This window comes from Sarcophilus harrisii, chromosome 2 (genome assembly GCF_902635505.1).
Source record: "Sarcophilus harrisii chromosome 2, mSarHar1.11, whole genome shotgun sequence".
Classification (NCBI taxonomy): domain Eukaryota; kingdom Metazoa; phylum Chordata; class Mammalia; order Dasyuromorphia; family Dasyuridae; genus Sarcophilus; species Sarcophilus harrisii.
The window spans coordinates 416,691,811-416,716,406 of NC_045427.1; the positions used below are offsets into that span (position 1 = coordinate 416,691,811).

Consider the following 24,596-nt stretch of genomic DNA (forward strand, 5'->3'; position numbering starts at 1 on the left):
CTTCTTTTTACTTCTACCTTCCAGTCAAACCAAACAACTGTCTACCCTGCCGACAGTATTCGTTTCCCATCTCCAGACCTTTTGCACAGGTCTGGTCTCCATGTCTGGAATGTACTCCCTTCTTACATCTTCAAATCCATACATTCCTTCAAAGTTCAGGTCAGGTATTTCCTTCTACTGTAGCCTGTTGTTGATTTAAATCCTTAAATAAGTTACTTTTATTTATCTATGTACATATTCTATTATCCCCAAAGATTTTAAGACCCTTAAAGGCAGGGGTCTTTGTTATTATTTGGGTCTTTGAATCCCCAGTGCCAACAGTGCTTGTACCTTATAGGCCTTTAATGTTTATTGGGTAAAACAAGACTATTTTATGAACAACTGTGATGGACTTGGCTCTTCTCAACAATGGGGTGATTCAAGGCAATTCTAATAAGACTTGGGATGGAGATTACCAATCACATCCAGAAAGAGAGAACTATGGAGACTGAATGTGAATCAAAGCATCTTTTCACTTTTTGTTTGTTTGCTTGTTTATTTATTTTTTCTTTCTCATGGCTGTTTCCCTTTCCCATTTGTCTAATTTGAAAATATGTTTAAAAGAACTGCACATATTTAATTTATATCAGTTTGCTTGCTGTCTTGGAGAGGGGGGAGATTAGGAAGGAGTGAAAAAAATTAGAATACAAAGTCTTACAACAATGAATGTTGAAAACTATTTCTTACCTAAATTTGTAAAAATAAAATACTACTGTAAATTTTTAAAAAACTATTTACATAATACCACTAAATGAATATATTTAATAAATGAATAAATATTTGTTGAATTAAATGGAATAGACATGATGGGTAAGAGTGGAAGAGACTATCTATGAGTTACTCATGTGGCACTGGTCCTTTAGGACATCTGTGGCAGCCAGGTGGACCTTCTCCAGCTAGCCATCTTAATCAACAAACATCAGTTTTACCAGTTATCAGATGAATGTTCTCTCATACACAGCCTAGAAGCCATGACAATTGTCCTACCCCCCAATGTGGAGATGCACCAGAACCATCTCCTTTGCCTTCTAACAGGTTCAGATCTTGCTTATATTGGGGAAAAAAATCTTCTATAAATGGTGCCCCACCCCCCTTATTTCTATCCTTTCATTCATGGTCACACCTTTCTACTGAGTAATTACCCTCTCCACCTCCTAAAATATACTCCAAGGTCTTTTCCAGCTTGTAAACCTGAGTTCCCAGGAGGCACCATTCCTGCTTCTATAACTAGCTACTTGGCTTTAGTCCCTATCACTCCACGGAATCCCTTGTCTCTGTGGTCATTTGTGACCTCCTAATCATCAGATCTTATGATCTTTTCTCAATCTGCATTCTCTTTGACATTTCTATATATGTTGACACTTCCAACCACCTTCTCCCACATTACTTTCCATGACACTACTTTCTCCTACATTTTCTCCTGTCCTTCTTCACTCTTCTTGATTCCCTTACTGTGACCTTTTCCTCAAGGCTATTCTTTAGCTTTATCATCATCAAACATACCAGTTTTTTGAATCATCAAACTAACTTCCTCTTGTAAATAGCTACCATATAGTAGCTTAGAGAACTATAAAGTACTATAGTACTATAAAGAGTACTATAAAATGGTCTTTCTCCTCTGTTCCAATCCCACCCATTGCCATGTTATCTGTCTCTCATCTCCAGCCAACTTCCTTATTTCTTTCTCCAATCTTTTATCTTAGAACAGAAATCTCTACCTGGATATTCCATTAGCACCTCTCAAATTCAAAATGTCCAAAAGTGAGTTTAGTTTTTCCCCAAAACTCATTCTTCCTCCTACCTTCCTAATTTCTGTCAACAGCACCATCATTCCCTTAGTCCCTTGGGCTAAAAACCTCATGTCATTTGTGACTTTGCTCTTTTACATCCCACTCGCAGATAGACATTTTAGCAGTTGATAAAGTCTTTTCTCTTCCATCTGTTCAATCCTTCTTATTTCCAGTTACTGGCTTAGGCCAAGCCCTCATCACCTTTAGCCAAACTGCTATAACTGCCTCCTGGTCATTCTTCCGCTATCCAGTGTCCCTTCCTCTGGGCATATAACCCGCTCTGCCTCTCTAAAATGCCATGTTTATCATGTACCTCCCATGGCTCCCCACCTTCTTCAGAGGAACAGCCAAACTATTGCCTGACAATTGAAGCAAAACATATCCAATTTCACCTCATCTTTGTATCTTCATCTCCTGCCATTGCCCAACTAAACTAAAGTCAAGTTGGTTTCCATACTCAAAGATACTACATACTCTTTCCTACATCCCTAGCATCTCACTCCTGTACCTCCATTACTGCCATCTTCTCTGGGGGACCAATCTAAAACCTCTGAGGCTCACTTTAATACAACCAGAGAATTGTAGATGTATGATGGGTTCTGGCTGGCCCAGCACAATCTGATCTCTTTTCTTCTCTGAACTCCTAGAACACTATTCCTCCTTGGGCCTATAGCAAAGGCTGGTTGGTACCCTTAGGAAGTTTTGTATGCATGTTATCTCCCCAATAGCATAGCTCCTCTGGGATAGTTGAGTCCTTGGCTCTTTTCAATTCAATTCAAGGCAATTCCAATAGATTTGTGATGAAAGGTGCCATCCACATTAAGAAAGAGAACTATGGAGACTGAATGTGGATCAAAGCATAGTATTTTTGTTTTTTTATTGTTATTGTTTGCTTGCTTGCTTGTCTTTTCTTTCTTGTGTCTTTTTTCCCTTTTGATCTGGTTTTTCTTGTGCAGCATGACGAATATGAATACGTTTAATTGCACATGTTTAACATATCAGATTGCTAGCTATCTTGGAGTGGAAAGGAGGGAAAAAAGGGAGAAAAAACTGGAACACAAAATTTTGCAAAGGTGAATGTTGAAAGCTGTCTTTGCATGTATTTGGAAAAATAAAATACTATTTTAAAAAAAGAATTGACCTTAAAGAAAGACCTTAGAGATCATCTATCCAATCCATTTTACAGAAGAGGAAACTAAAGTCCAGAGATGGGAATGGGTAGAGTATGGTCAAATAGTGGAAAAGTAGATGACTCAGAAACAAATCCTATGACTCCAAATCCGTACTTTCCATTGCACCATATCTCTTCTGGCTAATTAACTACATGCTCATAGGAGTTCAAAGATTTAGAGATAGAAGGGACCTTCAGGATGATCAGTCCATGACCTCATTTTTCAGAGGAAGAAACCATGACCCAGAGACAGAATTCACTGCCCAGGTTCACACAGATCATAATTAGCAGATTAGCAGGACCAGGACCTGAATGATCCCTGTCCATCCACATAAGCAGCCCTGCTGTCCTGTTGAGGATGCTCATAAAATCACTGGTATTTTCTTTTCCCAAATTCCCCCTCCCTCACCCTGTATTCTTATCCTTCTCACCCCTTGCCTCTGGATGGCCTCTCTCAGCAGTTGCACCACATCCTGGCCTTCCACGCCACTGCACCTGAAGCCCTTGGTCCAGGAAATAAGGGTGCTCTGCAAAGAGAGCAGAAAAGGTAATTAATCCTCTCTGCTGTCTCCTTCTGTTTCCCTCCCACATACAGTGCTCCCTCTAGAAGATGCTCACCAAAAGAGCCCCCAGTGCTCTACCATCTTACCTGGTTGAGGCCTGTTTGGTGACAGGGGAAGGAAAAGTTGAAGCCCAACTGGATGGGTTGGGACCCCACCTGCAGCTGGTCCAGGAACTGCACCAAGCAGCCAGCAGCAAAGTCAAAGAGCTGTAGGAGCAGGAGTGAGGCTGCTGGGGAAGGTGATCAGGGACAAGGGGGACAAGTGGGGAGGAGGAGGCTACAGCGGGAGGCTCTGACTTCCGTGGTGGGTATCTCCAGCCTCCAAATCCTAGCCCTATGCAAGGGCCACTTCTGGGGACATGAACACTGCTCACCGGTCCCTTTTGTGCAAACAGAGACTAGGCCTCTGGAAATGCTGACGGACACTATACCTCCAGGGGCCACCCGAGATCAAGTTCTTCCCCCTTCCTCCAGGGCTTGCCAGGGCCTTTAGGGCACCCCTCGAGCAGAGTCCTTGCAGCTTACCTGTTGTCCAGTGCCAAGCGTGATTTCGGTGGGGATGGTGAACTCCTGGCTTACTGGTTCTTTTCTTGGGCCAGAGATGCCTGTGAGTGTCACCCATAGCACCCGCAAAGTGGCTCCTGAGGCCCCAAGCTCCAACACCAGGAAATCGCCCTGCTCTGGGGTCAGGGATGGAAGAATGGAAGAGAGAAACAGCAACAGGAAGGTTGTTTCCTGCAGCTTTACCCAGGAGAATCCTTTCCCTGTAAGTCTTCCCCTATCTCCAGCCCCTGCCTCTGAACCTTCAGAGACCCTCTAGTTACTAGAAAAGAATAAAGAGAGAGGCTGATGGGATTCTAATTGTTGGCCCAGACCCCAACAACAACCCCAACAGCTGCCTGCTGGCCTGAGATCCTGAGTCCTGGCACCAGGGCCTGGCTCAGGGAAGTGGGATCAGGAGTGACTTCCCCCTTGGGGTGCAAGTATCTCAGGGGCCTGACCTATCAAAGCCCTGAAACCCACCAGTGCCACGAGGAGTGGATCGAACATAGGTGGGCAGCATCTGGACAGAGGGGGAAGAGCCTGCCTGCCTGCCCAAGGCCCGCTCCATGTCCCCCAGGATGCCAGCCTGGATCTGCTGCAACTGCTCCTCTGTCACATCGAACTGGTTCAGGCACTGCTGCACCTGGAAAAAATGAAGGGCCATGCCTGTGGCAAAAGCACGGCCTGAGCCCAGCATCTCCCATTCACATGTCAGCTCTCACTCTCTCCCAAGGACGGGGATAAGTTGGCTTCCAGCCTCAGAGAATGTGGCTGGTCCTTTCTCATCTTGAAATAACAACCATCATAGCTCATGCTAGAGTCTGCAAAAGTTTATGAAGCACTTCCTCAAAAAAACAAAGTAGTGTTCCTAGTACAAATACTGCCTCTGACACTTACTTAGCTATGATATCCCGGGCAAGCCACTGAACTTGTTTTCCTCAGTTTCCTCAACTGTAAAAATTGGAATGATAATAAAGATAACTCCCAGCATTATTGAGAGGATAAAATGAGAGAATATTTATAAAATGCTTAACAGTGGAACATAGTAGTTCCATAAGAACATAGTGCTTAATAAAAAGTTATTTCCTTCAGTCTGTGAGAGATATACAGCAGTTATTGTTGAAATATAGAAGGGAAAAACTAAATCTTGGTAAAGTGACTTGTCCAAGGGTACACACTGGGATCAGTTACTGACTGTTAGAAAAGCCTGAAGAGATTTTGCCCTTTCATTTGACAGATGAGAGCACTGAAGCCCAGAGGAAGAAACTGGTTAGCTCAAAGTAAGGCAACTTTAATAGAACCAGGGTTTGACTGGATTTCTCCCTCCAAAATTGGTGTTCTCTATGTTCTTTCCTCCAGGCTTACACACATATGTACAGCCACAAATTCTCAGGGCTGGGATTTAGAGAGAAACAGAGGCTCCTTCTGTTCCTCTGCCAGAACCAGGGTTTCAGAGGATTTCTCCCTCCAAAATTAGTGTTCTCTTTCTTCCTTCCACCAGGCTTCCACACACATGCATAGCCACGAACTCTCAGGGCTGGGATCTAGAAAGAGAGGCTCTTTCTGTCGCTCTGCTCACTCTAGATGTTCCAAGCAGAGACTGACTTCTTTTATCTTCACTGACTTAAATCTCTGTCTCACTTCCCACCATGGCTGGTGGAAACCTTCCCTCAGTCTCCATATACTATGCTCCTCATAGCAAATTTCCCGTCCTCTTTCTTTATAGAGACAACATTGGCTGTCCACCATGAGCTCTCTTTTCTTCCCTTTTCTCTGTCTCAGAACTTTTCTACGTCATTCCCCATCCTTCTTTCCTTTCCTCAGGTCTCTAAGGAAAACCTTCTTTCCTGCCAAGTGCTTGGGCTTGTGTCCCTGACCCATGCTTTCTCACCTTCTCTGGAAATGGACTCCTTTGATTATCTCCTCTTTGTGTCATCTTCAACCGTTTAAAATTTTTGGCTCCTTCCCCTCCTGCCTTCAAACAAGCTCAAGTCTTCCCCATGCTTAAAAAAAAATCTCACTTAACTGCTGTCTCCTCACAAGCTGTCATCCTGTATCTATTCTCCCTTCCACAACCAGACTCTAAGAAAAAGCTGTCTCCACTCATTGTCTCCATTTCCCCATCTCCTTTCTCACTGCTTTTAATTGGCTTTTAGTCCTGTTACTTAAATGAAAACACTCTCTCCATGAGTATCAGCGATCAGAGCCATCATTAGGGATTCCAGAACCTGGAGCAAATTCAGGTGAGGGAGGCAACTGGAGAGACAATCACCCATGGTTGAAATTCCCCCCACCCATCCCCAGAGCTGCACTGCTGAGCATTTCTGCTTCCTTGCCCTCTCCCTCACTAGATCCTTATCCAGATTCTACCCCTAAATCTTGGGTGTTGCAAAGGATTCTGTTCTCAGCTCTTTCCTTCCCTTCTTCCTTACTGCACTTGGTGATCTCTCCTCCCAGGAATTTAAATTACCATCTCTACTCTCAGCTCATTTCTGCCCCAGACTCTCTGCTGATCACCATTTTCACGTCTCTGACTGCCTTTCAGATGTCTTGAACTGGATGGACACATCTTAAACTCACTATATCCAAAATGAGATTTGTTGTCTTTTCCCCTAAATCCCACCCCCTCCACCGTCTCTGTTACTGTATCCTCCCAGTCATGCTCGAACTCTTCTCTCATCCCCCATTCCTAATGTCTTGCCAAGACCTGTCGACTTCACCTTTGTTCCTCTCTTGATGACATCCCCCTCTCTCCTCTGACACACCATCACTCTAGGGAAGGGCCTCATCACCCACACCTGGACTATGGCAATAGTCTGCTGGCAGGTCTGCCTCACTTCTCTCCCCCTTGCAATCCATTGTCTATTCAGCCACCACAGGGATTTTCCTAAAGTGTGAGTCCTACTACGTGACTCCCAACCCCCCTCCCCCCATTAAATAATCTCAGATGACTCCCTATTGCCTCCAGGATCAAATACAAAATGCTGTTTGACATTCAAAGTCCTTCAAAACCTAGTCCCCTCCTATTTCTCATATCTTACTCCCCACTATATACTCTTTAATCCAGGAACACTGGCCCCCAACACAAACAAAACACCCCATCTCTGCATTCTGGCATTTTCTCTGATTATCCTCCAAGCCTGGAGTGTTCTCCCCCCTCCATCAACTGATAAATGTTTATTAAGTGCTCCCTATATGCCAAGCACTGTGCTAAGCTCCTCATCCACCATTTTCTATAGGAGCCTTTCCTGACCTCTTTTAATTCTAGTTCCGTCCCTTTGTCAATGATTTCCTCTCTCTCCTGTATGTGGCTTGTACATTTATATTTATTTGTTGCATTCCCCTTTAAACTGTGAGCTTCTTGAGGACAGGGACTGTTTCTTGCTTCTTTTTTGTATTTCCAGAGCAGTGCTTGGCACATGGTGGGTGCTTTAAAAATGTTGATTGATTTGTCTCCTAGAGGTGAAGATGGTATGGCTCTTCACAGTCAAGGACCTGGCCAGGCTCAGTAAATTTCCCCAGATCTCAGCTTCTGCACATCTCAAATGACAACAAAATCTCTCTCTTTGGAACTGGACTGTCATCAATTCCTTGAAGGAATTGTGGTGTAATGGAAGGGGCTGGACCTGACAGCGGATACCTGGATTCAAATTTTACCTTTGGTGTATAACCATTGTGTGATCATAGATACTTTGTTCCTTCACCTGTAAAATGGGAATAGCTATGGTACATCTTAGTGTGGATTTAATCTCATTTGATGTAATACATAAAAGGTGCTTTGTAAACTTCAAAGTTCTCTACCGTATACATGCCTAATATTGCAATCACCTGCCTTTGCTCTAAGGGACCAGGTGCTGGGGCAGTGGAGGAAAGCAGTGGGACGAGAAACTTTTGGGAGGCCACAGGCTGCCCCCTCACCAAACCAAGGCCCTGCTAACACTCTGTAGCTCCAGATACTGTCCTCCCTTATGCCTTTCCTTCACTTCTTAGCTTGGGTGCATCTTGGAGGTCTCTGGAAGGGCAGTGTAGTAAAAGTGACAGATCTGGATCCTGACTCCTCTGCTTACTAAGCCTTGGCTAACAAGGCCATTCACCTCTCTGTGTCTCAGGCTCCTCATTTCTAAAACAGGACTCATAACACTTGGGCTACTTACCGCAAGTAGTAGTCATGAGGAAAAGCCTTTGCCTGTGCTACTGAAAAATAATGCGACTCAGTGACAGGAGAGTGGTATAGACAAAGGCACTCTGAGGAGACCCAAAGGCCTGGTGCTGGCTCCCCCAGAGACTTTCACTGGGCCATTATTCAAGCTATTTTCCCTTTTTTGGAGTCTCAGTTTCTTTCTCTGCCAAGTGAGGAGGCTTGGACTAAATGATTACTAAAAGATGCCTGAGTTTATGAGCTTGCAGCTTTCCCTCACTTAAACCCAGCTCATCTCACAGCATCATCTCCCCGATGTCATGGTCCTCCTCCAGAATGAAGGACAAACGATATTGAATAAGCTCCAGAATAATGAAAGGCCAGAGCTGGAATGGGCCCCTCCCCTCAACTGTCCAGCTCATCTCTGTCTGTCTCCGGGAGACTCAGGGTTGGAGGAAGAGGCTGGTCATAGCATCAAAGGTTTGGGACCTTGGAGTCCTCAGAGGCCATTAGGTAATCGACATCCTTTCCTTCACCTTACTGACCCTGAGGAAAACTGACATCTAGAGAGATAAGTGATGTTCCCCTGTCCACTCAGCTGGTGTTTGGAGAGAATCCGGTGCTCTTTCCTCCATCCCATGGGGCCAACTTGTAACACGGGGCAGAAGAGGCTGCCCAGGGACCTGCCCAGGCAATGCCAACCTATTCCAGGCCCAAGAAGCACCATCATTGACAGAATAATAACAGCAGCTCTCATTTCCATAGTGCTTAAGCTACTTACAAAGCACAGTTATTCTTCATCATGACCCAGGAAGGAAGAAAATCAATGTATCCTTGTACGGTTAACGCTCAGAGAGAAATGACTTGCCCAGAGTAACACAGCCAGGAAGCCTGGCCGCCGGGGGCTCGAGCCCAGGTCTCTAGCTGAGTCCAGGGCACTCCCTCTCCTGCCATGCTGCGTCTCCCAGGGCAACCCCAGGCAGGCGTGCTGAGGGGGTTGGGCTGGGCGGGGAGGGGAAGGTAGTCAAGTTAGGACCTGTCAGACACCAAGCTTACCGACTCCAGGGTGTTCTCATTCATGACTGAGTCCTCAGGCAGAGTAGAGTCCGCCGGAGTCGTCTGTGGAAGGAGAGCAGAAAGAAATCAGAGGAGGTCCAGCTTACTTCATGGACTTAAGCTCTTCAATTTCCTCCTCTTCCACAGAAATAGGGAAAGAATTGTGGGCAGAAATGGCTCCAGGGATTGTCTCTGGTGTCCTTTCTAAGAGGAGGGGAGGGATGGAGAATGTGAGCTCCTCCACCCCTTCTGCTCCTTCCATTGAGTCATTCAACTCCCTTATGATATGGAAAAGTAAATGTGGCGATCAGAAACATCCTGACATGTAAGCACACTTTTAATTCAATAAACATTTAATAAGTAATTATTGGATAGGAAAACATAGGTAGACTCCAGATATACAAAACCAGAAACAAGATAGTATCTAACCTTTCTACAGCATTCTACAGCAAGGCACGCAGATAAGCATATATGAGGTAATTGGAGAAGAGGGAGAACGCTAAAGATGGGGGAATCAGGACAAGCTTTCCATAGGAGGTAGTGCCTGGGCTGAGCCTTAAAATAGGATTCTGAGAGATGGAGACCAGGAGGGGAACATCTTAAAGTCTGAGAGATAGCCTAGGGGAGGAATGGAGGAGATCCTTGTGAAAGGATATTAAAGCTGATACCAGGGGCAGAAATTCCTGATGCCTGGAGGCAGAAGCTGGTGGATTACCAGAGCTCTGGAGCTGAGAGCGGCAGCAGGGCTAAAACTGAGCAGGTGCCTTCCTCACTAAATCAACGTTCAGAATGGTGAACTCTGCCACATCCTAGGGGACGGTCCCCTAGGACAAGAAGAAGAAGAGCTCACCAAAGTGCCTAAGAAGGGGCAAAATGGCTCAGGTAGGAAAAAGAACAGGTAAAGCTCCCATGCTAATCACCAGTAAAATCAATCTATGAGTGATTATTGTTTTCTAATCTGGACAAAATAGAGAGATTTAGTCTTAAAAAATGGAGGATGGAATATTAAAAAACCTCCTTTTTGGTTTAAAACTTAAAATATTAAGAAATATATGTTTCTCTAGCTTATTAAGAATTTTTTTTTCCTCTAGCTTAAAAGACCTTTCCCTTTAGGAAAGTAAAACAAAATGCTTTTTTTTTAGAGAACTGTATTGTGGGTAGTAATCAAATTGTTGAGCAAAGAATAATTCTTCATGTTGTAGCATAACCGTTACCATTCCTGCAGGTGACAAGGTAGTCTCTTTCCCCAATCCCAAAAACCAAAATAGATAATGTATCCTTTTCCATCAAGATTTTGCTATTAATCAATGGAAGAGTCTCAGAGATGTCTTAAAGAGAATAGTTTGGAAAGGAATGGGATGGTAAATTTTGTTACCAAATTTTCCTGGAATGTTATCTCAAGCCATATTTTATATATTATGATTTTTTTCTTCCAGAGTCCTGTGAAATGTTACTGCAAATTGTTTTGGGAAGAGAGTCATGGGGTATGAGGGCGGGAGAGTAGGGACTTTGCCAATTTGAATTTATTTTGGCTGGAATTTCTTAAATATTTGAACAATGTTAAATTGTTTCTGGCAGATTTGTGCCTAAAATGAAGATTAAACTATTAATATTTTTTCTTCTATATCCTTCTCCTTATCAAGGTCAATTCCCATTTATCCCTTTGATCCCATTCCTTCCTATCTCCTTGGCAGATGTTCCCAACAAACACCAGCTTCCCTCCAATCTTCAAGCTCTCCTAATCTACAAGCTTATTTCTTATGAGCAGTTCTCCCTTATCCTTCAGCCAATATGTGGCTTGCAGGGATCCTTATGGAGTTTAGTGATTCTCACTTTTAGTTGAACTTGACACTATTACCCTAAACCATGATCCCAGATGACTCCTCTCTTTCGCAGTCAAATAGAAAAAGCTGTCTGTAACCTTGTCTCTACTTCCTCTCCTATCATTCTCTTTTCAAGTCTTTCCATTTGTTTCTGACCTAATATTCAACTCAAATTGCTTTCTCCAAAGTTATCACTGATTTCTTATTAGATAGATCAGATGCCCTTTTCTAAACTCTTATCCTTCTGGACCCTTGTGGAACATTTGGTACTGCTGACTGATATCTCCTCCTACATTCACTCTTCTGGGTTTTGGTGACTGCTCTATTTCAATTTTACTCCTTCCTGGTAGACCACTTCTTTCTCAACTTCCTTTATTGGGTCATCATCCATGTCCCTGTCCCCTAATTATGGTTTGTGACTCTGTCCTGGGCTCTCTTCTCTGCACTTTTTCTCAGTGATCTCATAAGCTCTTCTAGGCTTATTGTCTATAAAGAAGACTCCCAAATTTATATATATGCCCCCAATCTCCCTTCTGATCTCCTAACTGTACTTCTCATTGGTATCTCAAACTCAATATGCCCTAAATTCTTTCCCCCACCCCCAAACCTACCCTTCTTTTTAACTTCACAATTCCTTCTCATTACCACTACATCCACAACTCCTCTCTCTTTGTCTCACTTCATATTCAATTAGTAGATTCTACCTACACAATATCTCCTGCATCTATCCTCTTCTCTCCACTCCTACAAGCATGACCCTAGGGTTCAAGTTATAATTCAAGTTTAGATGTTGTGATAACCTCCTAATTGGTTCTCCCTCCCATTCTCTCTCTTTTCCAATCCATAATCCACAGAAGCTGCCTAAAGGATATTTCTAAAGCACAGTTCTCCCCATGTCATTTCCCTTGCTCAATAAACTCCAGTGATTTCCTATTGACTATGGAATCAAATATAAACTACTTTTAGTTGGCTTTTAAAGCCTTTCTCTACCTACAACCTGACTCCAACTTACCTTTCCAAACTTATTACCTATTATTGCACTCAATGATCCAACCAAAAGGGCTATCTTACTGTTCTCCATCCATAACAGTTATCTTTCAGCTCTATACCTTTGCACAGAATGTACTTTCTTGTTTCAACATCTTAATAGTCCTGGTTTTCTTCAAAACTCAGATTAAGTGGCGCCTCTTACACAAAGACTTTCTAAATCCTCTCTAGCTGCTAAGGGAATCCTTCTCCTACTCCCCTTATCAATTTCCTTGCATTTACTTCGTATTAATTTATTTCCTTTTCATATTTTTATTTAATGTTTTTATTTTCCCCAATTACACATAAATCAATTTTTATATTTGTTTTTAAAAATTTGAATTCCAGATTCATTTTCTTCCTCTCCTTTAAGAAGGTACATGTGAAATTACTTCATATGAATTTATTATGTGTAAATATATGTTTATAAGTATTTCTCCCTCTGATAGAACGTAAGTTCTCTGAGGACAAGGACTACTTCATTTTTTGGCTTTGTATCTTCAATGTCCAGCATGTAGTAACTACTCAATAAATTCTTGCTTTATTGATTAGAAGTAGGATTGCCAAATTTCCAGGACAACTAAAAGTCTGGTTTAGTGGGAATATACAGTGCATGAAGGGGAATAATATGGAATAAATTTGTAAAAGTAAGTTAAGGTCAGATTGCAAAAAATCTTAAAGACCAGGTTGAAAATGTACACTTTATCTTCAAAGAAAAAAGAAGTTACTGAAGTTTCTTGAGTAGTAGAATGAAATAATTAGACCCATTTCTTATTTTGATGGCTAAGTATAAATGGGGGAAGTGGGAAAAAGAGCTTCCAGTTTCATTTTCTTATAAATTCCACCTGCTTATAAATTGTGGGAATCGAGTGACAATCTCATTTCACATCTGAAAAAGCTTATCTCTCCTCACTCCCAGTCCTTGAAACTTGGTTATTCTCCCTACCTCTTTTTTGAAAAGCCCCTACTCTATCCTCCAATTAGAAATCAAGATTGCCTAATCTTGCATCATGGTTTATATATCCTGATTAGCCGTCTTTTTAATGCATAAAAATCTATCTTATCCTATATTCAGGATCCAGAGCAATCTGAAGAGGCCTGATCCTGATTTATTATGCAATTGGTAGGCATCGGACCTTTGTTTCCTCAGTTTATTTCAGATTTCACCAATAACAATTTCTAGGTGGAAATACCCAACAGGTAATTGGTGATAAGCTAGAATTCAGGATATATGTGTGTGTGTTCAAATGATTATAATTATAGCAGTTAATATTCATAATATTCATAGACTGCTTTGTTTGTGAAATTCATTACATAGATTATTTCAATTGAGCTTCACAATTGAAGGTCTAATTGAGGTAAATTGGTCAAGTTATTTACCAAGAGTCACACGGGATAGATTTGATTTTAGGACTTCCTGACTTCAGGTCCAGCACTCTATCCACTGAGCCACCAGCTGTCTCCAGAAAAAGAAAATGAAAGTATGTTTGTAAGTTTTTGCCTTTATGTGTCTCTAGACAGGGAAGATGTGGGTGTCTGTCTGACTTTACACACATACACCCTCACATGTTTTACCACATATGAATGTGTTCATATATATGCATACCTATCTCATATATACATACATATGTTATACTATATATGTATGTATAAACACATTAATAAACAAGGCAATGTATACATTTATATATGTATAGATATAGAGAGATTCATACCTTCCTAGAGAAATAGACAAAGATTTAGTTTCTTTCTCTGTATAAAGGTTTGCTCTCTGCCTTGCCGATCTCACAGGGTTATTCTGATGATTAAAGATAAAAGAATGGATCAGAAAATGGTTTGTAAAGTGTAATCCTTCTCTTAGGAAGCTACTGGGAAGAGTGATTAAGATTCAATTCTCAAATGATAGTCATGTTGCTCTTTTACCCATTCAAAATGGAAATTGGTCTTTCATTGAGTATATGGGAAAGGGATGATGAGTGGACTTTGTATATGAGTTTTAAATTTAATGTTTTGTTTAAATTTTAGTATAAAATTTAGTCCTAAGAGGCAGTAATTTGAACCTGATGCTATATGGACCAATTTATAGGAAACTGGAACTTTCTCCATGGGTTGGTATGTTGGATTTTTTTGCATGGTAGCAGGTTCATGGACTAAAATCTGACTTCCTATGAAAAATAGGTACGTTCTTCTTATAGCTTTTTGATTTTGTAATAATAATAAACTGTTTCATGTATTCTTGATAAGAATTCTCTGAGTTCCTCTGAAACAGATCAGAAGGATTATTATAGACATTTAATATATCCTCCTATGTACTCAGTTTCCTCCTCACCCGCTATAAAAGTACTTACAGTAAGATTGCATTCTGGCTTTTGCCAGTGACTTCAGGAGTCCTGCAGGCAGACCCTGGTGAGCTATCCAAAGGGGACTGCCCAGAAGCAGCCACTCCTACACCTTCTACCACATCCTCTCCCAACCCCTAGATTACCAAATCCTAATAGTTCCTTGTTCTCTTTGCTAAATCTGATAATGGAGGAGATATATATGAAGTCCCTCTTTCCTCTCTTTTTCCTCTCTGCTATAGAGAAATGTACTCATCAGGGCCAGGATCAAGAAGCTGGAACCCCTTTGCCTACCTCTTTTCCTCTAGTGTGACCAAGAAGCAGCCAAGGGATAGGATGTGGTGGGGCCTCAGAAGATGGAGGACGAGGAAGAGAATAGAGGAGGCTTAAAATCTGTTAATTCCTCACTGGACTCTTACCTTGAGATATAGATTATGATGCTCCTTTAATACTTCTCTTGAGTCTTCCCAGGGCCAAGCTTCTCTCTTGCTGTTTCTTTCAGAATCCTTCTAGTGACTTCTGCTTCAGAGAGTGAAACCACCCTGTGAGACTCTGAATTATAAAGCCTCTGGCCCCGCCCCCTTCCTCCAAAGGCACTTGCCCCATAGCCCATGTTCAACTGTATAGGTTGATGATCTGGGTTGGGTCAGTTGTCTGCCAGGAGAAGAGTTCTAGGTGAAGCAGAAGTCTGCGGATCAGGAAGAAGAAGCTGGAACTTAGAAGGTTACTGATAACTGTTAAGAAGGCCACGGGGTTCGCAAAGCACTCGCCATACATTTTTATCACTGGATCCTGGATACTGTGTGGTAGTGATTGCAGGCCCCCATTTGATACATGAAGAAACTGAGGGTGATGGAAGTGACATGATTTACCCCTGGTCACATAGCTTGTAAACCGGAATTCTAACCACGGTCTCTTCAGCTTCCCAGACCAGAACTCTTTCTATCATATAAGGAAGGCTTAATTGATGAATATTCATTTTATAGGCTATGAAGGTTCTTTCTGCAGGTGTATGCCCCAAATTGTCTTTGTTGTTAGCATCCTAGTGACTAAACTTGGAAATTTCATGGGCTCAAATTTCACATGCTATAGAGCAGGGGGAGACCTCCTCATGTTAAAGACAAGGAAATGTTGTGTCTTGTTCAAGATCCTATAGGAAGGAAGGGACAAAGTCAGGATTTGAATCCAGATCCCTAGATTCCACCTTCAATTCTTTTCCATTGCACGACATTGCCTCCCCTCCCTAAAGGCATCCAGCATTCTGAATCCTAGAGGGTTGGAGAAACAGAGAGAATGACCAGAAAAGGAGAAATGAATGATTTAAGTAAATTAGAAAAGTTGGGTGATCAGGCTAAGGGAAAATAGAAGACACACCCACCACCTATTTGACTCTGGCTTAATGAACTAATATTTCTAAGTATATAAGGCAGGGTAAAACAGAGAACATAGGATAAGATCTACAAGCACATTAACACAAAAATGGGATTAAAATGAGTATCAAATATGGGTATTTCAGAAGCTCTCCATTTTCATGAAGGTCAAAAAGAGAATACCGGAAGAAAAAGGGTATGGCTCTCAAATCAGCAAATACAATTCAGAATGAAATGGAAAAGAAATAATCAAAAAGACAAAACAAAGGAAAACTTCCTTGGAAAGGGGTATAGCAAATGAATGATACTTAGAATTAAATTGGAAGGAGAGCAGAGAAGGAAGATTTTTAAAATAAGTCCATGCTAAGCTTGATTGGAAAGACAGGTCAAAAAAGAGATAAATTTTTTTATTAAAGCTTTTTATTTTTCAAAACATATGTATGGATAATTCTTCAACATTAACCCTTGCAAAACTTTGTGTTCCAATTTTACTCCCTTTCCTCCACCCCTCCCCTAGATGGCAAGTAGTCCAATATATGTTAAACATGGTAGAAATGTATGTTAAATCCAACAGATGCATACATATTTATACAATTATCTTGCTGCACAAGAAAAATCAAATCAAACCGGAAAAAATGAAAAAGAAAATAAAATGCAATAAAAAGAGTGAAAATGCTATGTTGTGATCCATACTCGGTTCCCCCAGTCCTCTCTCTGGGTGTAGATAGCTCTCTTCATCACAAGATCATTGGAACTGGTCTGAATCATCTCATTATTGGAGAGTCACATCCATCAGAACTGATTATCGTATAATATTGTTGTTTCCATGTACAATAATCTCCTGGTTCTGCTCACTTCACTCAGCATCAGTTTATGCAAGTCTCTCCAGGCCTTTCTGAAATCATCCTGCTGGTCATTTCTTACAGAACAATAATATTCCATAATATTCATATACCACAATTTATTCAGCCATTCTCCAACTGATGGGCATCCATTCAGTTTCCAGCTTCTGGCCACTACAAACAGGGCTGCCACAAACATTTTGGCACATACAGGTCCCTTTCCCTTCTTTAGTATCTCTTTGGGATATAAGCCCACTAGTAACACTGCTGGATCAAAGGGTATGCAAAGTTTGATAACTTTTTGAGCATAGTTCCAAATTGCTGTCCAGAATGGCTGGATTCATTTACAATTCCACCAACAATGTATCAGTGTCCCAGTTTTCCCATATCCCCTCCAACATGCATCATTATCTTTTCCATCATATTAGTCAATCTGAGAGATGTCTAGTGGTATCTGAGTGGCCTTAATTTGCGTTTCTCTGATGAATAATGATTTAGAGCATCTTTTCATATGACCAGAAATGGTTTCAATTTCTTCATCTGAAAAGTGTGTGCTCATATCCTTTTACCATTTATCAATTGGGGAATGGCTTGAATTCTTATAAATTTGAGTTGAGTTAAATTTTAAAAAGATAAATGTATGAAAACTAAATTTGAGGAACTTCGAGCAGGTAAATAGGAGTAGGGAAGAAAATGAAGGGACAGACTACCATCAAAACAGTGTGAATAGGGATGAAATTAATCATAGAAATGAAATGCTGACTTAAAAGAGGACAAAAATCAATACAAAATAAAAAGGATAAGTAAAAAAAAACTTGACAATCTACTACATATGAGAAACAAGTGATGCCTTTCTCTAGTTTATAATGGCATTTATAGAATACTGTAAGGCTTGCAAAGAGCTTTACAAATATCTCATTTTATCCTCACAAGAACCTTGGGAGGGGAGATGGGCACCATTTTGCGGGGGGAATGGATGGAAGATGAATGGATAGACAGAGAATATATACAGAGGGAGAGGGAAAAGGAAAGGGAAAAGAAGAGAGGGAAAGGGACACAGAGAGTCCAAAGGCTATATTAAAACTCGGCTCTTCCTGACTTTGGGTCCAATAGACATTTATTTGCTTGTCCTTTGTAGACTTTAGTTTCTTGTTCTTTAAAAATGAAGGTTGAATGAGAATCTTTAAGGTCCCTTCCATTCCTATGTTAAAACAGACTCCTATTCTGATGTTATTTTCATTTATTCATTCAACATTAAGGATCTGTTGCATTAAGAACACTTTTCTAAGCACTAGAAAGCCAGCATAGATCCCAGGCAGCACTGAGTAGTGGGCAGGGTATTATACTTGAAAAAGACCTGAAACTGAATCCCATCTCCCAATTTTAGGCAAATCATTTAATGTCTTTGTCTGTTTCACCTTATGTCATTATTTGATGGCCTCTAAGGTTCCTTCCAGCTCCAAATTTATAGACCTTAAAAGTGCTAGAAAAATTTAAAGTTTGCTTAGGAGAAGCATTGCAGAGTTAGGAAACTAAGGTCCAAAGGCTGACTCCAGCACTTACCAAGTAGGACTCTTTGCTGCTTGTTTCTATTAATAAAGATAATGCTTTTACTCTCATGTACAAGCACCTAGGATTTGTGGTAAGGAAAGTGGTCACCAAACTTTAAAGTAACATAGAAATGATTCACAAATGATTCAAAAGAAAGAGAAATAAATGATACAAAGTTATATAGCATAGTTGAAAAAGCTAGGACTAGAGTGCAGTTCTCTTGACTCTCCACTTTCCACTACCAACTTACCTCAAACTCTTCTCCCTTTTCAAAGTGAATTACCATCTTAGATCAAGACATTCAGGAAAGCACAATGGCACAGAAGGAAAAGAGGTAATTTAAAAGAGGCAGCAGGGACCAGTGAACATCCCATTCTTCAGGGATGAAAGCAGGATTGGAAAGATTAGCAATGAGGAACACAGTATTTTATCACACAAGAAAGTGTGGCCACATAGGTAGTCAGTCATTCCTCTCTTACAAGTGGAGGGGAACTGGTTTTAAATATCGGGCCACTAAATGGCACAGCAGACAGAACATTGGACCCTTGTCCAAATTTAGTCTCTTTACTAGCTGTGTGACTCTGGGCTAGCCATTTGTCTGCCTCAGTTTCATCTGTAAAAAGGATAATTAATAATAGTATTGATTTCACACAGATGTTCAAATGAGATATTTATGGAGAGGTGTGTAAACTTTAAAGTACTGTATAATTATCATTTCCTATCTTTTAGGAAACTCTCAAATGTCCTTCTGTGAACAGTGGCCTGAACTTGCCAAGTCCTTGCATAGGATGACACATAAAACAAATCTAATTGGATTGATGCTAAATCTGAAAGATGGAGAACCCATTTATTTCTACACTAGGGAAGCCCCTTCAAATTTTTATTTTTTTCCCAAAAGTGGGGACAAATTACTTTTTGTTTTGCTTTCATTTATTCTTGGAATAGAGCTCTGAAAAAAACAACAGGATTTTGTGTTTTAAATGTAGCTACTTGACTACATCTTTAAATCCAAATCACTTTGGCATTCGTTTGAAGGGCCAACAGCCCCACAACGTTGCTCATTGTTTAGGCTTTTATTGCTTAGAATTAATGCAAATAGCAATTCTTTTCTGTTCTGGTCCCAGATTTGTACTTTGTGATGATAAACTGGGCCACCTTTTGCCTCAATTTTTAACTAGTTCTAAGTCACTAAATGGACATGACCTCAGTTAAATTGAGACCTATTAAAGACCTACCTTCATTTACAAAGGCCAAGCTCAACCATTGCATTCTGTGCCATGACTAGTCACTTGACTTTGGTCTTGCCAACTTTGATAACTGGAGGAAAAAGTGATGTTGACAATTTTATGCAATTTTGCTTCATTTAAATTAATCAATTTGCGAACAAGTCATTATCTTTGGGATATCATTGGTCATCTTGATTGATTCTCTATCAAGAATAGAAAAACAGCAGCAGAGAGCCAATCATCAATTACTTTAGTCACAGGTTGTTCAATGGTGTATCAAGAAATTGAATCAAGAAGCCAGTAGGTCTTTGGGGAACTTCAAAATGTAAGGCACTGGGCTCCATGCTGGGAAAAAGGCCTGAAATAATAGTAACCTTATCTCACCTCCTATATGGTCAAGCCTGGCCCCATTCCCAAATAATACAATCACTGCTCACATAAGACCTTTCCTTCTCTTCACTGCAGATCCAAGTTCAATACAAACTCACCCTCTCACATTTGCATCTTTATCTGAGCTATGTATGCTCAGACATACTGTACCTCTTTGTTTCTTTTCTGATTTGGGATTCAGGGTGTTCCTGTACACAAAATTCTCCATAGTCAACCAGGTAACAAAAGGAGTAGCTGGGGAAATGGAGAGGCTACTGCCTCTCAATGGGGAAAACAAGGTACGGGGAAAGGAGTCTTAGACTCAGAAAACTTAGGTACAAATTCTGATTTTGTCATTTTTCTGCTAAGTATGGTTAGTCTGCTCCAGTATTAAGATTCTTTATACCTCTTTACATTTCTCACTGCCAAAATACTCAAAGTTATTTATTCCTTAGCTCAATGAATCATGAGATCACAGATTTGGAGCTAGAAGGCACCTTAGAATGCACATCCAATTCTTTCTCAGGTTCAGAGCAGTTAAATGATTTGTCCAGGGGCAAACCAGTGCTAAAGGTAAGATTGGACTCTTGATCCTCTAGTCCCAAATTCAGGGATCCTGGTACTATAAAAAGCACAATGAAACCTGGAGGCAAGGCTCTTCCTACCAGTTTCCCATTTTTCCATCTGGTAGAATAGACAGTTCCATTGCTCCAAGAGCTTAGAAAATGTTAAGATATCAGGGGAGGCAACCAATTCAAATCTAGGAACCAAAGAAATGAGGAAGTATAATACTGGAAAAAACACAGGACAGATTCAAGTCTCAGTCCCCACACATGGCAATGTTGGACCAATCACTTCACTGATAATCTTTCTTCTTCTAAAAGATGTCTACTACTTACTGTGGACCCTCCCAAGAGCCAACATCTTATCTTTTCATGCTTATACTACCCATTTCACAGGACTATTGTAAAGAAAGCCACAAATAAGTGGGTTGTTTGGGGAAGATGCATTTGGGCTTCAATGAAAGCATTGGTTCATATCAGAATGTAGCTATATAATCTTAGGAAAATCACAAGTTCTTTAAGTTCTAGTCTCCTCATTTGCAACATGGGTATAATTTCTGCACTACCCACTTCAGGATCGCTATTAGGAAAACACCGTTAAAATCCTAAAGTTTTAAATAGACAGTTAGGTGGCACAGTGGATAGATCACTGGGTCAGGAGTTGAGAAAACTTGAGTTTGATCTAGAATCAGACACTTGCTAGCTGTGTGACCTTGGAAAATGCACATAATTTCTGCTTACTTCAGTTTCCTCATCTATAAAATAGAGATTATAATAGCAACTTCCTCTGAGAATTAATAACTGTAAAGTGCTTAGCCTGGTATCTGGCATATAATAATTGTTATATAAATGTTAGCTGTTGTTATCACACAAATGAAATTTATTATTTTTTAAGGTCCCCTTTAACTCTGATAACCAATGTTCTCAAGTTTTTCAAATTCAAGCACGTCTACAAAGACTTCTTTCCAGTTCTAATATTCTAGGTCTTTTTGTGATAGTATAAATTTTATAAACTTTTTAGTAAAGTTAATCAAGTTGCAAAGTAGTCATTTCTAATAGGCTGTTCCCCCTAATCTCCTAGTCAATAGTTGAGATCCCTAAGACAGAAAAACCCACAGGGACAGTTTGACTTCTTTACTATCATTACTAAGGCAAAGCAAAGACAAGGAAACAAGAATTTATCAAGCATTTGTCATATATTAGACACTAGGCTAAACTCTGGGGATACAAATAAATATAAGCAAAGAGATAGTCCTTGCCCTCAGAGAGCTTACAATCTAATGGGAGAAAACAACTTGCAAAAGGAAGTTAGAAAGGTGGATAAGTGAAAGTACTTGGCACAGGTATATAATGTTTGTTTGGAAAGTCAAAAACAAATCCAGGAAGGAAATGCAGGTTGGCCAGGCTGGGATCATCCCCAAAACAGAGGCCTCAGGAGGAACTCACCAATGGGGTATTTACAGAGTAAGGCGGCCTCAATGCTGGGGGAAGATTTCAGAGTAAAGATTGAAGCTGAGGCAATATGTTGGTAAGGGAAAGAAAGATTTCTTCTCTACTCCTAAAAGTAAATATTAAGAGGAATCCTACCCCCCCACCCAATGCCCCTGACTTCCCATTAGTGGATTCATGAGAAACCTGGGACTTTTGGGTTCTCATTTTCCCAATCTGTATCTTCCTTCAATTAACCCAAACTTGCACAGTGATTGCTCCAACCTTAAGAAAAGTAATTCATTTTCTAAGATCAGTTCTTTGCTTCCTTTATCTTTGGACAAAGAGATAAACACCACATCCCATTTATAGAGATCTACCTTTAATAAATTGCCATTTAATGAGAGAAAACTAGCATGAGTTGAATCGATGGTGCATAACTGATAAACTGCTTTTCATTACAAGGAAAACGGGTAAAGAATCAATACCACAATCAAAATGCAACCTTTTTCTCGGCACTGAAGAGCACTGTACAGGGGTCTTGTAAATATAGAATGACTATTTGGCACAAGTCCTGATACTCCCACCCAGAAAGTGATGCCAGTGTCAGACTACTTCCCCTTAGGGATGGGGAGCACTTTGGAAGAAATAGAAGTGCAGCATTTAAGCTGACCCATCATTTTGTTTTCTTTCACCAAAGAAGGACCAGGTTCTTACGTTTCCTTATTTTCCACCTTCTTCCAAATAAGAGTAAAAACTGTACAGCAGGACCCCACACCCTGAAAGAAGCAGTATTCCCAGGTACCTTTGGAAATTTAGACTAAACTTTTCCTGATCTACAAACTATACCCCAATTCTTAAAAACAAAAATTTGGGATTTCAAAGTAGAAGTCAAAGGAAATTGAGTTTTTGGCTGAAACTCTCTTAGTAAAAAGTTCATTCTCAATCAGCAGCCACTTCCTTTACCATCCTGATGTAATTCAAAGAGGATTTGACAAAACCTAGTTCTTTGTTAATATCTCTTTATCAACTGAATCATGGGATTTATCATGATACAGAATTTTATGAACAATTGGAAGGATTTAGCTCAGGAAGGAATCTTAGAAATTATGTTGTCCAAATTCCTTATCTTAAAGATGAGGAAACTGAGGCCTAAAATTAAGGACTTTCCCAAGGTCTCCAGGTATTAAGCAGAGTCAGGGTTCAAAATTAGGTCCCCAATTATAAGCCCAATGAAGAGAATCTTCTATAATAAAGATTCTCTTTATTATACTCAGTGCCCTACTCTCTCACACATCTTGCACATTATCTTTTTCTATCGTATCCTCCTGAATAAAGTTTGAGCCACATCTGTACTCTACCCTGGAAGTACCCATCAGAGTTCAATTCCCCATGCTAAGGATGCTCTCAGCTGCCTCTATAATCTCTGGCATGAAGCAGAGCTGAGCTAATTTCTAACTGAGAGGTTATACCTGACATTCCTAATGGCTATACTGTAAAGGGAAAATGGTTGTATCCAATAGGAGTCTGGTGAGATTAGACAAATAACTTTTCAAAGCATTCTTTCACTTTAGGGAGAAATACTGCTAAGAATGGCCACCTAGAATTTTGTTTGGTGTGTGGACTGTAGAATGAGGTCAGGAATCAGGAATCATCAAGCAGATAAATACTGCAGACAGATGGAACTCAGGGTAAAGATAATTCAGTGGAGAGAGAGAAGTTCAAGGAAGTGACCACAGAAACTGTTTGGAAATGTACAATGCATACTAATTGACCTAAGATCAAGAAGAATATCAGTGACAAGTCCAAAGCAATGATGCATTTAATTCTAAAATAGGTGATGATCTACTATTCCTTATCTCCAAAGGGAACCAAAAACAAAGGAAGGAAAGGAAAACCTTAGTGCTTCAGAGTTTCATAGAAACATATATATATTTAAAATTTTTAACTATAAGCAATTTCAAACAAACAATTAGAAAACAAATTCTATACAATGTTTCCTTATATAGATCATAGAAAATATGTTTAAAAAGACTGTGTAGCTGTGCTGGTAATGACAATGATATGGCTTGACCCTAACCAACAGTATTAAAAAAGAACAGTGGAGGGCCTGCTGAAAGAAGTCTAGCCATATATTTTCTCCAGGGATCTGTCAACCTTCCATTGTAAGAAGCTCAAGATTTTCTCCTCTTTCCTCTGCTTGCTTTGGTCCGCTTCCGACTGCCTGGTCGTATGGAAAGTTGTTTTTTAAAGTCCACCAGGCAATCCTTGGCTTCCGAAATAGAAACAAAAGATTTGATGGGAGAATCATTCAAGTTTAAAGAGCTCTGGTCTCCTTTGCTACAATCTGCCTTCTCCATTTCTGAGGCAACACATCTGATGAGAAAGGGAAAATGAACAAAAGTTCAAAGGGGTACAAAGAATTACCAGTTCATTTGGCCAATTTTATGGTCAACCAAGTTTGAGAAATCCTTTTTGGCTGTGCTAACTACTCTAAGGTTTAGGATACATACTCACAAGACTTGATAATTAAATTAACTTGCCTCTTCAGAAGTTATTTGAAGTTATTTGTCACAGTCTACCACTGGATACACACAGCAGTTCCAAATGCACATATTTACAGGGAAAATTTGAGTCCCCTCTCTCCTAAAGAAAAGGGCTCCAAGAATGGGTATTGATGCCACAGCAGAATAGCACTTGATACCTGCCCACCTAGGAAGCCCATTGTCTTGCCTTTTTCATACACTTCTCTCTGCCTGA

The 24,596-nt window shown here is 40.4% G+C and overlaps 2 protein-coding genes across 2 annotated transcripts in view; both read right to left on the reverse strand.

Moving 5' to 3' along the window:
• HK3 (hexokinase 3) overlaps positions 1-15,049 on the reverse strand; it is a 48,618-nt gene extending 33,569 nt beyond the window's left edge. The window contains exons 1-6 of the mRNA XM_031953734.1: positions 14,907-15,049; positions 9,300-9,362; positions 4,586-4,748; positions 4,088-4,242; positions 3,650-3,769; positions 3,432-3,527 (exon numbers count right to left, since the gene is read on the reverse strand). Coding sequence (XP_031809594.1) covers positions 3,432-3,527; positions 3,650-3,769; positions 4,088-4,242; positions 4,586-4,748; positions 9,300-9,323 — 558 coding nt within the window. The 5' untranslated portion in view covers positions 9,324-9,362; positions 14,907-15,049. The remainder of the gene's footprint in view (positions 1-3,431; positions 3,528-3,649; positions 3,770-4,087; positions 4,243-4,585; positions 4,749-9,299; positions 9,363-14,906) is intronic.
• Positions 15,050-17,069: 2,020 nt separating this feature from the next.
• UIMC1 (ubiquitin interaction motif containing 1) overlaps positions 17,070-24,596 on the reverse strand; it is a 123,450-nt gene continuing 115,923 nt past the window's right edge. Inside the window, exon 14 of the mRNA XM_012552973.3 lies at positions 17,070-24,212. Within this exon, the coding sequence (XP_012408427.1) occupies positions 24,011-24,212 (202 nt within the window). The 3' untranslated portion in view covers positions 17,070-24,010. The remainder of the gene's footprint in view (positions 24,213-24,596) is intronic.